This window comes from Arvicola amphibius, chromosome 5 (assembly GCF_903992535.2).
Source record: "Arvicola amphibius chromosome 5, mArvAmp1.2, whole genome shotgun sequence".
NCBI lineage: Eukaryota > Metazoa > Chordata > Mammalia > Rodentia > Cricetidae > Arvicola > Arvicola amphibius.
This window is the reverse complement of record NC_052051.1, coordinates 87,553,061-87,569,012: the sequence shown is the minus strand read 5'-3', so window position 1 is coordinate 87,569,012 and position 15,952 is coordinate 87,553,061. Positions and strand designations below refer to the sequence as shown.

Sequence of the window (15,952 nt, the reverse complement as noted above, 5' to 3'; positions counted from 1 at the left end):
TTTAGTAAATGATCTAGGGAGTTAGAGAAATGGCTCAGTGGTTAAGAGGACTGGTTGGTTGCACGTCCAGAGGTCCTCAGGTCAATTTCCAGCAACCACATGGTGGCTCACAACCATCAACAGTGAGATCTGGTGCCCTCTTCTGGCCTGCAGGTACACACGCAGGCAGAACACTGTATACATAATAAATAAACAAATTAAAAAATTTAGTAAATGATCTGGAGGGTTGAGACTCAGATTGATATTCAACTGTGAACTGTATTAGCTATAGACCTGAAAAATGGGCAATCCAAAGATGAACCTTGAAAACAACCAACCTCTAACACTAAGATGAGCACAATGCTTAGGAAAATAATTATCCCCCAAAAAACTGTAAGCTAAAAACTATAAAGTATTATTTAAATAAAAACCTAATAAAGAGACAGCCATGTTTAAAAGTCAGAAAACTCAATACTGTTAAAGTGCTATTACTGCAGAAACTGATCCATAGCTAGTTTCCCTGGAGAAAATGGCAAGCCGATCTTAAAATTCACAAGGAAATAAAAAGGATACTGAAGAGTCAAAACATAAAAAAAAGAAAAAGAAAAAAAAAGAGAAGAAAAAGGCTGAAGGATTCATATATTCTCATTTCCAAATATACCACACAAAGCTCCTGCATTTAATACTGACATAAGTAAGCATAGACACACAGAACTGGAACAGACAGACATGTCTAGATAGAAACCTTTACAAGTATGCCGAGACCAACAACTATTCAGCAGAGTGCAGTCCTGTAACCAAGGGTGGAGAATAAGATATCCACATGCCAAAAGTGTATTTCCATGTTGTCATCACTTCTCACATAATAATAAAATCCAATAGAGCCAAAGCATAAGTATAAAACTAGACTAGAGGATAAACATGAATCTTTGGGGCCATGCATTAGACAATGGATTTTAAAATATAACAAGACAAAAGAAAAAAAAGCATGAAGTAGATTTCATCAAAATGAAGTGTGTGTCAAAGGACACCTCCAGACATAGTGTATGATCCTAACATCTGGGAAGTGAGGAGACCAAAGGCTTAGTTAGGCTTTTAACCCCAGCACTTGGGAGGCAGACAGATCTCTGTTGAGTTCAAAGTTAGCCCGGTCTACAGGGCAAGTGCCAGGAAAGCCAGAGCTGTCACACAGAGAAACCCTGTCTCAAAAAACAACAACAAAAAAGCTGACACAGGCTTGAATAGGTTCCTTTCTTTTTCTTTATGTGTGTCTGGTCAGAGAGAAAACTGAGAACACATTTGTTGTTTTGCCTAGACTGGCTGACCATGAGCTCCTAGCACTGTAATTATAGACAATGCCACCTTATCCTGCTTTTACACAGGTCCTAGGGATTTGAACTTAAGTACTCATGGTTACACAAAAAGAACTTCAACTGAGACATTTTCCAGCCTCTCAATAGGTTTTTCTTCTAAAGATGATGAAGTGAAGAACTTGGAGCCCTCATATATTGCTGGTTGGGTTATAAAGTGGTGCAGACGCTACAGAAGAGAGTTCAGCAGTTCTTCAAAACATTAAGCTCATCAGTACTACAAGATACCCAATTATACACCTAAGTATACACTCTCAAAATTAAACACATCCACACAAACACTGGTGTATAAATGGTCTTAGCAATACTACCCATGAATGTCAGTAAGCAGAAACACACCAAATGTAAACAGATGAAAGAACAAATAATTCTACTCTACTATTTGGCAATCATAAAAAAGCAATTTATTTTTTAATGTTTTAAAAAGCAGGATTGGGAAGATAGCTTAGTTGGTGATGGGCAAGCACAAGGACCTGAGTTCAATGACCAGAACCCACATTTTAAAATGCCCAATGGCACATGGGCTTGTGATCCTAGCACTACATGGTGGAGACTGGCTCATGGCTGTCCAGCCTCACCTGCTGGGTGAGTTCCAAGCCAGTGAGAGATTCTGTCTCAAAAGCCAAGAAGGACAGCACTGGAGGAGACTGTCCTCTGGTTGCCACACAGAGACACACATACATACACAAGCAGCAGACAGATCCAAGCTACCACACTGATGATACTTAGAATTCCACTTGTATGGACTGTTCAGTATAGAAATGTACATTGATACAGAGTAGGCTGGTAGCTGCCAGCCAGCAATTAGAGATGTGAGAAAATGGATCATTGCATGAGTTGGCTTTAGGGATTGAGAGGGTGGGGGTAGAAATGCTCTACAATTAGGTCAGGTGATAGTTATATATGTTTTGAGTATATTAAACCCACTGAGTGGCAACTAGATGGATTTAGGGTATAATTCTCAAGCCCACTGGCAGCATTTTTATACCGTCAGAAGGGACAGTAAGTGAAGAAGCAGAGGCTCTACGCACTCTAATAGGCACTCATTGTCGTACGACTAATTACAACACGGCTGTTTCCATGGTTTGAAAAAGAGCTACCTACATGGTTTGCTACAAGATTTAAAGGATGGAAAATAAATCCTCTCACTCCTTTAGGACTATTTGTGTTTAAACATCTTGTTTCCTAGGCTTTGCACTAAAAGAACTGGAAACAGGACAGTTGCGAGCTATTGTTCATTAACCACACATATAGTAAGGAGCTAAGGCCCACCTGTAACAGCAATGATTATTTCAAAACCTATTCCCATAGGAAACAGTTCACAGTCTATAAATAAACAATAAACTGACCTAAAAAACCAATTTTTTAAGCACTACTGATAGAACCTGGGGCCTAATACTTGGTGGGCAAGTGCTCTACCATCTAGCTTACCCACTCTGCCCCAAAACCTTTTATGGATAATTAATTTTAACCTTCATTTTATCCTTTATCTAAGGGACTTTATTGGAAGAAAAAGTCTGATGCTTTTCTTTGTGTTTTTGATAAACAACCACATGATAACAGAAAAATAAACATCGAAGAGAATATAATACTTAAAAACTTTTAAACATTTATTATTAGCATACGCATGTGTATGCCTTTGTGTGCATGCATGTGTGTGTGTTAATGCCTGTGCTACAATATTTGTATAGAGAGGTCATATAACTCAGTGGAATTGGCGCTCTCCTTCTACCTCTATGTGGTTTGGGGGATTGAAATCCGGTTTTTTTTTCAATCAGCACCTTTACCATGTCACTGCCCCCACCCCCACAAAAAAAAATCCTTTTTTTTTTTCTTTCTAGACAGGGTTTCTCTGTAGCTTTGAAGCCTGTCTTGGAACTCGCTCTGTAGACCAGGCTGGCCTTAAATTCACAGAGATCTGCCTGCCTCTGCCTCCCGAGTGCTGGAATTAAAGACATGTGCCACCACCACTGGCCAAAAAGAATATTAAGACAATTTTCTCTAAAAGTCGATTTCCCAAAACATTGTCCATATATATTTCTGTTTTTGTTTAGAAATCTCTAAGAGTGAACACAGGTTGAACTATGTTATAGTGACCTAATATCACAGTTTTAAAATAAAAGTTTAATGTTTCATCTATTATCAAACATTTTCCTCTTCAGATTAAACAAAAAAGATTTACAGATCTAGTATATTTATATAAAATTTAGTTAATACAAATAAAACTCATACAGTTATGATTAAGTATCACTCTTTAAACTAAAACTCTAAACTACTACAAATGACTCGAGTTACACATTACCTTAGGCATTCAATCATGCGAGAAGCTATTTTCTTCCGCCGCATCATGCTAAACACCCATATTCGACTGATCCCACAGATTGCAGGCTCTGGCAATGTTGAGCAGCACCAGGCTTTTTGCCTTTCAAATCGGACTTTTTCTTCTTCTGACCTGATAACTGGAAGTTTCTCTTCTATAACTCGATAGCCCTATAAATGTCAAAAATGGGAAGGGAAATAAAGGTGGCAGTTGTCTAGTGTAAATGTGTCTTGACTACATTTGTCTGGCTACTTAACAAACTAGCAGACCACTTAACAATCTGGGTTTACTTCCATTCTGACTCAACCCATAATAAGATCATAGAATTAAGTATATCTACCATTAATCATTTTGAGTCATTTAACAAGGATTTTGCCATCCAAAGTGAACACCATAGGAATGGAATGTTTTTTTCTCTACCATCTGCTTTCTAAGCAGCAAAAGTACATGTTAAACCAGGCAATTGTGGCACACGCCTTTAATCCCAGCACAAGGGAGGCAGAGGCAGGCAGATCTCTGTAAATTGGAGGCCAGCCTAGTCTACATAGTGAGTTCTAGGACAGCCAGGGTTACAGAGAAACCCTGTCTCAAGAAACAAAAGAAAACAAAAACCAAACAAACAAACCAAACAAACAAAAACAGCTGGGCAGTGGTGGTGCACAACTTTAATCCCAGCACTCAGGAGGCAGAGACAGGCAGATCTCTGAGAGTTCGAGGCCAGCCTTGTCTACAGAGCAAGTTCCAGGATAGAATCCAAAGTTACACCAGAGAAAAGCTGCCTCACAAAACCAAACCAAAGAAAAGAAAGGGAGGGGAGGAGAGGAAGAGAAGAACATATTCTGAGCTCAACAGTCACAGTGACTGTTCCTGTACTGCACAATTCACCACCACACAAGAACTAAGAACAGAAAGAGAACGGAAATTAAGAAAGCCTTTTCTGGGAGCTGGAGACAGCTTAGCGGTTTAGAGCACTGGTCCTGAGTTCAATTCCCAGCAACCATTTGGTAGTGCACCATCTATAGTGAGATCTGATGTTTCCTTCTGGAATAAATTTGTACATGGGAGACAGAGCATACATACACATAAAATAAATAAACCTTTAAAAAAACTTTTCCTTTGATTTACCGAGATTCTCTGATCTCAATAACTAACTGCAAACATATATACACATTATTGTCAAAAAGGACATGACCAGTCTCCTAATAAGACAAAGATAAAACTTAAAACTAGAAAACAAAAATTAAGAGTGATACATGTCTTCAATCCCAACAACTAGAAGGCAGAGGCAGGAAGATTGAGATCCAGGCTAGCCAAAGCAATAAAGAGACTTCATTTCAAAAGAACAAAAGGGGGGGGGGGCACTTGACAGATGGCTCAATGGTTGAGCTGGTCTTGCAGGGGACTTGAGTTCAGTTCCCAAAATCCAAATGGTGGCTTACAACTATCTGTACCCTCTTCTGAACTCCACAGACACCAGGCATGCACAAAGAATAGGATCATGCATGAAGACAAAATACTCAAGCTGGCCCATGCCTTTAATTCCAGCATTAGGAAGGTAGAGGCAGGCAGGCAAATCTCTATGAGTCCAAGGTCAGTCTGGTCTACAAAGTGAGTTCCATGACAGCTAGAGCTATTACACAGAGAAATCCTGTCTTGAAAAACCAAAAGAAAGGAGGGGAAGCGGAGTGTAGCACGAAGTTTCTGTCCTGCCTGGTTCCACAGCCACTCAGTTCCAAAGAAACATAGAGAGGCTTATTATTAACTATAAACTGTTTGGCCTATTAGCTCAGGCTTATTATTAACTAGCTCAGGCTTATTATTAACTAGCTATTACAACTTAAATTAACCCACAATTCTTATCTATGTTTAGCTATGTGGCTTGGCACCTTTTCTTAGCAAGGCACTCTCATCTTTGCTTCCTCTGCATCTGGCTGGGGACTGCATCTCTGCCTTTCCTCTTCCCAGAATTCTCCTAGTCTGGTTGCCCCGCCTATACCTCCTGCCTGACTACTGGCCAATCAACATTTTATTAAACTAATATGAGTGACAAATCTTTACATGTATAAGAATATTATCCCACAGTGAGAGAGAGTGACAAAACAAATGAGTGTGGCAGGATTACAATAGAATTGTATTTACAAAAACAATCAAGCATGGTAGTACATGCTACCAATCTCAAGGAGCCTCTCTCTGAGTCTGAAGCCAGCCTGGTCTATATAGTGAGTTCCAAGACAGCCAGGGTTACATGGTCAGACACTGTCTTGGAAAAAAAATTTTTTTTTATAAAAGTAGGCAATGAACTGGGCATGCTGGCATACAACTGTAATCCCAGCACTCAGGAGGGGGCAGCAGAGAACAACCTCAGCTACTGAGCAGCTTCAAGGTAGGACTATGTGAGAGCCTAATTTTGTATTACTATATCCACTATACCTTGCCTAGTCCCCTTTAACTCAAGTGCTAGGAGGATCAATTGAGAGAGATATTAGTATACAGCACAAAACCTCTGAAGCTTTAACAGTACTCTTAATTCTATACCTTCCATCTCACTGATTTGAAAAACTAATTCCTGCCAAGTATGGTATGCACACCATTAATTCTAGTACTCAAGGGACAAAGCAGGTGGATCTCTGAATTCAGCCTACATACTGAGACCCTGGGAAGAAAGGAAGGAAGAAGGAAGAAAGGAAGGGAGGGAAAGAAGAAAGGAAGACAGACTAATTCCCACCTGGGTGTGGTGGTATATAACTGTAATTCCAGCACTTAGAAGGATTCCAAATTTGAGGACAGCCTGAGCTACATAGTGATTTCCAGGCCAGGCAGTATTACATAGTGAGACTATGTCTCAAAAAAAGGAAAATCAAAAGAAAAATCAATTCCTGCACAAGATATAACTCTTGTTATATATAGTGCAGAATTACATTATATCCTTATCTGAAATGTAGATAGATTTATTAGGATATTATTTAGTGTTACATAGTAATAAGCTAATTTAGATATCAAACTATTTCTAAGCACTCTTTAGAAGTTACTTACCCATTGGATGTGTTCTGCAATCAAGCAACCGACTACTTTTTTGTCATTAGAAATAAAGAGAAGTGTTTTAGTTCTGGAATAGCACATTAATGGAGCCTGTTGGAAACCCAAATCGTTGTCAACCATCTCTCTAATTTCATCAACCTGCCAAGTAAAGAACAAAGAAAACATTTTATACAGGTAAAAAAAAACAAACAAACAACATTCAGTAAGATGAATATATTATTCATAACCAAATACTCCCTAAGGAGTTTTTTGAGACAGAAGTTCTGTTATTCTGTTATGTACCTCTGGCTGTCCTAGTACTCAATAAGTAGCCCAGGCTGGCCTTGAAGTAGTGGCAATTGTTCTGCCTCAGTCTCCTGAATACTGAAATAATGGGCATGTGCCACCATACATTACAGTTATAATTAAAAGGCTATCTAGGAAACAAGGGTGAGCAGGAGTGCCAGCACAAAGCATGTGAGAGCACTGAGACTTCCTCAGGAGGAGCACAATGTGTCTAAATGGGTAGAGCACACTGAATCTTAGCCAGCAAGACACTGTCCACCCCAAGCTTTAGTTAGAACTCTCAACAGTAAAATGAAATTCATCTTCACTATCTGGCAAGCATCTAAAAGTGAGACACACCAAGAACTATAATCATTTCAATCCAATATCCCTTGGAGTATTATAGTTCTTCATTTTGTATGTGGAAGAAACAAACTCAAGAGTGACATAATTTATGTCAAATATTAAACATCTAGAATATCACGGAGCAGAGGTCTAAACCCCAAACATTAACATGGCATCAAAATGCTTCTTCCAAGTTCAAGCTCTTGTAGGCACTGAAAAAAAAAAAACAATTATGAGACAGGTGGTGGTGGTACATGCCTTTAATCCCAGCACTAGGGAGGCAGAGACAAGCAGAACTCTGAGTTCAAGGCCAACCTGATCTACAGAGCAAGTTCTAGGACAGGCTCCAAAGCTACACAGAGAAACCCTATCTCAAAAAACCCAAAAGAAAAAATTCACAAATCTACAAGGACGTGCACACTAATTCCCTCTCCAGAACATTAATTGCCAGGTTGATGGCTTATCCCTTTAATCCCAGCACTTGCCAGGGAGGCAAATTTCTGCTAGTCTGGGGCCAGCCTGGTCTAATTTAAAAAGCAAGTTCCAGGTCAAGCAGGCTGGCCAGTGAGACCCCATCTGGGGGCAGGGTGGGGCACACAACGTTGTAAATGTTCCATCTAATAACCATTCACGTCACTGAACCTAAAGTGCAAATAACCTCTAGAGTGGTTCATATTCTTGCTTCTCTCGTACACACCAGATTGTCCATCCCTTAGTCAACAATGAAAACTCACCCCTCATAATTTCTGAAATTTTATATTTTATAAGAGCATCTAGAGACATTTGATTCTGGGGAAAACTAAACTGAATGCTGGGAAAAGAAAGACGGAATAGGGAGAAGCCATGTAGCCCTGCTGGAGAAAGATGCAGGAACTTTACCCAGTAAGCCACAGCCTCATGGTGATACACAGATTAATGGAGACGGGCTAGTTTAGGATATAAGAGACAGAAATATGTCTGAGCTATGGGCCTAAGAATATTGCAAATAATATGGTTTCTGAGTGATTACTTCAGAGCTGAGCAGCTGGGAACAAACAAGAGGGCTCCTACTACAAATTGGTGCTCCAACATGGTTAACTAAATCCATGTAAAATGTGAGAAAGCTTAAAAAGTCATTCTAGACACGAAAGAACAGAGTTAAACACAGCTTTTAGGTAGCCAGCATTTTGCTGGCAGCGTGCCACAGCTCCTTTAAGAGAGGTCTTCCTGATTCAGCCGTAGCAGAAAAAAAAGTCACACGGTTTTGAAATGGCGGCTTTCCTGGGCAGTGCTTCCAGTACAAACTCTGACGAAGTTTGGCTATGGAACGTTTGAATGGGGTTTGTGACCAGAGTGCTAAAACTTGCTTAATGGCAACATAGACCCACTGTGTGTCCGAAAATGGGGCTGTGAGCATGGCTTACACCAAACAGACCTCCGCCCTGACATGTTGGACTGGATGGAGCGAAAAGACAAAGCAGCTATAGAAGCACTTCGCATTTTAAGAAATGCTGCTGGACAAAAAAAGAATTACAGATACACAATAGGACCGATTCAGACATAAAAGAACTCTAAACGAGACACAGTGTTGGATAAATGTATGTAGGCTTGGGAGAGAGAAGAAAGAGTATAAAGAGTTATAAAAAATGGTTTTAAAAAGAAAACAAAGCAAAGTCTTTAAAGAGACAGAGTACAGACAGTCATAGATTAAAGGAGTAAGATAATAAATATTAAAAAGTAATAGAGTAAAAACAAGCCACATAAAGATGAAATATACAGTATACAGGGCTGGAGAGATGGCTAAGCAGTTAAGAGCATTGCCTCTCTTCCAAGGGTCCTGAGTTCAATTCCCAGCAACTACATGGTGGCTCACAACCATCTGTAATGAGCTCTGGTGCCCTCTTCTGGCCTGTAGGCATACACACAGAGAGAGTATTGTATACATAAGTAAATAAGTATTTTTTTTAAAAAAGATGGAATATACAGAGTGTCTATAGTATGTATATTATTGTGTTTTCTTTGAATTTTTTGACTTATAAAGGAGCTAAGTAACCAACATATATACTTTAAAGGTATTCTGTCTTCAAAATTTGGGTCTAAGGATATGTTGGTTTAGAAGGTTCTTCTTTTGTTTCCACAGAGGATGAGAACCTGTGAAATCCTTCCAGACTAATGTGGTTTGATGGACCAAAACCCCCTGAAAGGTCTCCGATAAACAGCCCCCAAAATTACTTTGCCCAACAAAGAGCAGAAAGCAGTATGGAAAGAACTATGCCCAAATTCCCAAATATTGTTTATAAAGGTTTGTTTACATTTAAAGGGAATATGCTATAGAGATCAATGCTTTGCATTGGTATGGATCTTGGTTTTCGATACAAATTTAAGGTCAATTTTGTTATACTGTATATAAACATTTCTGCTCTTGATTAAGGTATTGTGTTTGTGTAGCTCATTTAAAAATGTAATATGGGGGCTGGAGAGATGACTCAGTGGTTAAGAGCATTGCCTGCTCTTCCAAAGGTCCTGAGTTCAATTCCCAGCAACCACATGGTGGCTCACAACCATCTGTAATGAGGTCTGGTGTCCTCTTCTGGCCTGCAGGCATACATGCAGGCAGAATATTGTATACAAAATAGTAAATAAATAAATATTTTTAAATAAGTAAATAAATAAATAAATAAATAAAATGTAATGGTGCCGCACACCTTTAATCCCAGCACTTGGGAGGCAGAGGCAGGCGGATGTCTAAGTTCGAGGCCAGCCTGGTCTACAAGAGCTAGTTCAAAAACAGCCAGGCCTACCCAGAGAAACCCTGTCTCAACACCCCCCCCAAAATAAGAATGTAATATATAATTAAGAAACATAGGTTAATAGATAATCATCTATAATAGTCAGCTTGTAGTCAGTCATGTTAGATTTTCTAGATGTACAAAGATATATATCAGATAGATAGGCATTCTTCAAACCTTTCAAAGAGTTCAGAATATGGCATTTTAAAATGTTTAAGAACTTAAGACTTTTCATGACAATGAGACACATCTGCTCCTGGAAGCACCAATGTACTTCAAGAGGATGATGGGCACTGAAGAGGCTCCTTATGGAGTTGGTTAGCCATGTGGGCAAGAAACTGCTCTTGCCTGGACTGCTTGATGGTATGCTCTATGAACTAGACATGTAGGACCCACAGAGAAATGACTGCTGAACTTGCCTAATGGTGAGATGATCTTTCAGGGTTCCTGCTTCATGAAAGAGTCTGCTAGACAATCTGCAGGACACAGAAGAAAGTGACTGACAAACTGCCAATAGAGGCAGAACTGCTTTTGAAATTTCCTGCTTTATGGAAAAATCTGCTGGATACTATGGGCCTGTAGGCCGAAGATGGATGCTCCAATGATACAGAAAAACTCTGGGTGACTGTCCAGGCAATGAGCTATCTCTGTCATTTCAAGAGTTTTGGAGGTTGCTTACAATCCACTTCCTGTTTACTTAGGTAATATTATATCCTTCTGGAGTCTTTGATGGAGCTGAAGAATAGATAGTAATAATATAATTTTCCTTAGTTATAATAAAAGATAAAGCAGATATAAATACTCTAACTGTAATTCTTGATACCTGTTTTGTTATATGTAATTTTACTATGTTAAAGTTAAAACCTTTTTCTGTTATTTATATAACAGAAAAGAGGTGGTAATATAGGATTCCCCTCTGTATGCTGTGATTACCATTAATGAATAAAGAAACTGGATTGGCCTGATAGGACAGAGTAGAACTAGGCGGGAAAAACTAAACTGAATGCTGGGAGAAGGAAGGTAGAGAAGAAAGAAGCCATCCCTCTGGAGATACATGCCAGAACTTTACACAGTAAACCACAGCCTCGTGGCGATACATAGATTAACGGAAATGGGCTAGTTTAGGATATAAGAGTTAGCCAATAAGAAGCTAGAGCTAATGGGACAAGCAGTGATTTAACTAATATAGTTTCTGTGTGGTTATTTCGGGAGTCTGGGCGGCCAGGAAACGAACAAACAGCCCCCTACAACATATCCCTAATTGATTTTTTTTAATATTTATTTATTTATTATGTATATAAGATTCTGTGTGTATGTCTGCAGGCCAGAAGAGGGCACCAGACCTCATTTACAGATGGTTGTGAGCCACCATGTGGTTGCCGGCAATTGAACTCAGGACCTTTGGAAGAGCAGGCAATGCTCTTAACCACTGAGCCATCTCTCCAGCCCCCCCTGATTGATTCTTACAAGTAGTTTGCTAACAATTCTTTCTGTTTTAATTTTAAGGTTATTATGTGTTACTAACTAGTAATATAATTGGTTGTGGACTTTCCCAGAAAAGCTGAATTGAACAAATGAGTAGTCAATAAGATGATTCTTAGTAAGTAGTCTGTTTGTCATATAAGGTACTGTAGCAAAATTCCTACTCTGCATCTTGAATGATTTTTTAGATTTGAATTTCCATTACTCAATAACTCTACAAAAATTTGTCTTTGTACAAGGATCAATGTTTTAAATACACGACAAAGTGAATATGCTTTATGCCATTCTATGTATCATTAAGGGCTAATCTGGTGTCTGCAACTGTCTTACTAGGTAAGTGATCTGAAGACATAAAGAGCCATAGAATAAACTCCTTTTCACTAAAGTAAACGCTATGGAATACTTAATGCGTGCCTTCCAGGTACTCATTCAATGGTACTCAATCTGCCTCATATTTTTATGTATAAGATTGAGCATACTTTCCCAAATGAGCTGTGTTAATTTTTTTCTTCAGGTAGGCTATACTCTTTAAATGCTTATTTCTTGTTTTCATAATTGGTGTTTAATGTACAAAGCCTGCAATGTATTATTCTCTTAACCTTAAGTCCAAGTTTTCTGCATGAAATGTCACTGAAAATTTACCTTTTTCAGGGCATACTTTGGGTCTTCGGGAAGAACCATTATTATCCTACCATCAGGATATTCAGCCAGAATTCTTTCTTTTTTCCAGCCCTAGATATAAAAAAATATATTTTATGTATCATACTTTATTCATTCATGTACAAGACAAAGAGTATACCTATTTGCCTAAAAATTGCAAAACTGAAAATACATGTTCATTAATAATTAACTAATAAGGCGTGATCAGTCATCTGCTTTGCTAAGTTTACAACATATTGAATACAAGCTAATTTCTAATGCTTGTTCAGAGAGATGTCATACCACAAAATTTCTAATTTATCATTTCCCATCATAACAAATTCTGAAAATCACATACCAAAAACAATCAAACCCCTTAAAGTCAGTGGATCCCCAGAACAGAAAGGGTAACTCTCCCAGACTCTGGACAAAAGAACTCAACTCTTAGATTTATTTGGAACATGGTTACCTCCACAAATTAACACTCATATTTATGAATGGCATGCCAAAGACCTCCAGGAGGTTCCAGGTGAACTGATTAGCATGCAGTAGCCCAGAATGAAAGAACAGTTTTTACTCTTATTGTTCACAACTATCAAAATCACAAGAAGGAGACTATAAAAAATATAACTACCTTCTAAGAATCTAATAGGGAAGGAGAGGCTACGTTGTGTGTATCTGAAGTTAAACATACTCAAAAAAAGAGGTAATAAACTCTTCTTCAGATCCACACTCGTGGTGATTAATGAGCAGAACCTGCATGAAAAAAACAAAACAAAACAAAAGCCACTTAAATCTAGTAAGATGGGACTGAACCAGGTTAAAACTAGGAACTCTGAAGTCCAAAATAATTACAGAAAAGAATGAGCTTTAACTAGTTGTTCCATTTGTCTTACCCAACCAATTTTACTTAAAAAAGCCTTTTTAAAAGCAATTTGCAATTATGCTTAGGGAAAAGTTCTTTTCTAGGATTGCTTCTAAAAATATAAAAGCTCAATAAAGAAAAAGGCTAATTTTTTGATATACCATGGTAAGTCTGAAAGGATGGAAACTGATTTTCTAAGTTATCTTTTTGTTTTGTTTTTGTTTTTTATGAAATGGGAGCAGGATCTTAGTTAGAAACAAATTTTCTACTAATAAAAATCAGAATACCTAAGATCACAGAACAAAACATTTAAAATTCACCATCTGCTTAACTTCAAGGACAAGTAAAATCCAAGTGATTGATATGAACTAGGGATGGAACAATTATTTCGAGATTAAGAAATCAGGCTGGAGAAATGGCTCAGCAGATAAGAGCACCTGTTCTTGCAGAGGACACAGGTTCGATTCCCAGCAACCATAATGGCTCACAACTATCTGTAACTTCAAATCTAAGAGAACTAACAGGCAGGCACATGGTGCACAAATACATACATACAAGCAAAACACTCATACACAAAGTAAAATAAATAAATTTGACTTTTTAAAGATTAAGGTATCAGAATAATAAAAAGATCAATCAGAATCACATACATATTTGAACATAGGTTAACCATTTTTAAAGGCATAAAAGATAACACCTATAAAAATAAGAAACTTAGGGCGCTAGAGAGAAGGCTCAGAGGTTAAGAACCCTGACTGCTCTTCCATAGGTCCTGAGTTCAATTCCCAGCAACCACATGGTGGCTCACAACAACATATAATGAGATCTGGTTCACTCTTCTGACTTGCAGGCAAACAGGCAGAAATTATTTAAAATAATTTTTTTTAATTATTAAAATTAAAAAATAATTTAAAATTTAAAATTAAAAAATAATTTAAAAATTATTAAAAATAATTTTTTAAAAAATGAGAAATTTACGTCAACATTACTTTTTGTAAAACCTTTGAAACCAAACCATTTTCTACAAAGTAAATAGAGAAGTTATTGCTTTTTTTGTTTTTGTTTTTTTTTAATCAAACCATAGAGTGTGGGAGGAGGAAACCAAACTATAAATTCAATAAAGAACTACAGATTAAAGTAATATCAAATTATATAAAGTCATACTGAACTAAATTAGCTAAAGATAGATTATTCTTCCTATTAAATATTGCCTTTAAAAAATAACAAAACTGGTACAATTATGTCACACCACAAACATTTGTTCTAATAACATTTCAGTGTAAATTTTCTCATGAAATAACTTGAAATTTGCAATTTATATGTAAACAATCACAATTAGACTAATTTTATTTAAGTACTATTGTTTTGTCATGAACCACAATAAGGTTTTGCATACAAGAAGGAACTGTAAAAGACAAAATTACTACTATTTAGATTTCATTGATCTTCATGAGGGCATAACTAGGTAGAAACTTTTAAGAGATCTGTAGTAAAAGTTTAGGTTCTTTTCTAAAAAAATATTTTTATTTATTTTATGTGTATAAGTGAGCCTGGCACACTCAGAGGTCAGAAGAGGTTGTAATTATGGATGACTGTGAACAACCATATGGAGTCTGGAACCAAACTTCGTTCCTCTGAAAGGACAAGTGCTCTTAACTGTTAAGCAACCTGTTTAGTCCCAAATTTGGTGGTTTTTTTTTTTTTTTGGTGTGTGTGTGTGTGTGTGTGTGTGTGTGTGTGTGTGTGTGTGTGTGTGTGTGTGTTTGAGACAGGGTTTCTTGTGTAACAGCCTTAGCTATCCTGGAACTAGCTCCTGTAGACCAAGCTGGCCACGACCTCACAGAGATTCACCTGCCTCTGCCTCTGCTGAGATTAAAGGTGTGTGCCACCACCACCAGGGCAAGTTTGGGTTCTTGAGAACTAATAGATACAGTAATTTGTTAGCTTTGAGCAAATTACTACAATTAATCTAAACATATAGAAAATGGCTGTCAATAGACAAATGGAATAGTACAGAGCAACCACTCGGTAACTGGAGCTTCCATTCTTTCTTCCTATTGTTATGTCCAAATAAAATCAGCTGATCAATACAATTTCCCCAAAGTACAATAAACACAATCATGAACAAAGATAAAATAATAACGTTAATTAAAACATTAACTGACTTAAGTACAGGTAATGCTTTGCCAGTATCACTGACAACTGACTCTTGAAAATTTGTAAGAGCCAGGCAGTGGTGGTGCACACCTTTAATCCCAGTACCCAGGAGGCAGAGGCAGGTGGATTTCTGTGAGTTTGAGACCAGCCTGGTCTACAAAGTGAGTTCCAAGACAGCCAGGGCTACGCAGAAAAACCTTGTCTAGAAAAGCAAAAAACATAAAACAAAAAAAAAGGAAAAGAAAACTTACAAGAACTGAAATTTGTCTATTGATTGAAGATAGACAGAGGTGAAAGATGTGCAATTTAGAGAAATCCACCCAATAACCACAACATTTTTGAAGATGTGCCAATTCTAGTGTAGTTCTTATTTTTAGCCTAAGCATATTACAAACCCTCTGCTACCAAGAAGTATTTTGCAAAACCTAAACTTACTTTCAAAATCTAGTCATCTGGATTATATAAGACATTTTATATCTTCTTTTGTTTTTGTTTTGTGACAGAATTGATATGTAGCCTACAATGGTGTCAAAATCAGATCTGCTTGTCTCTGGCTCCAAAGGGCTAACATTAAAGGCACACACTAACATACCATAACACACTGCTCACACTTTATTTTATTTTATTTTATTTTTGGTGAGGGGTTGTGACAGGGTTTCTCTGTGTAGCACTGTATGTTCTGGAACTCACTCTATAGATCAGGTTTGTTGGGGCAGCTGGCCCA

At 37.7% G+C, this 15,952-nt stretch overlaps 1 protein-coding gene across 10 annotated transcripts in view; it reads right to left on the bottom strand.

Annotated features, from left to right (window-relative positions):
* Positions 1–15,952, bottom strand: part of Esco1 (establishment of sister chromatid cohesion N-acetyltransferase 1) — a 79,706-nt gene that overhangs the window by 1,489 nt on the left and 62,265 nt on the right. For 8 of the 10 annotated variants that reach the window (XM_038329957.2, XM_038329956.2, XM_038329963.2 and 5 more), the window contains 3 exons: positions 12,210–12,299; positions 6,703–6,846; positions 3,652–3,839 (listed from right to left, as the gene is read on the bottom strand). In XM_038329957.2, the coding sequence (XP_038185885.1) occupies positions 3,652–3,839; positions 6,703–6,846; positions 12,210–12,299 (422 nt within the window). Of the gene's footprint in view, positions 1–3,651; positions 3,840–6,702; positions 6,847–12,209; positions 12,300–12,840; positions 12,963–15,952 lie in introns of those variants that run through there. The other 2 variants (XM_038329964.2, XR_005285395.2) reach the window with 2 other exon arrangements.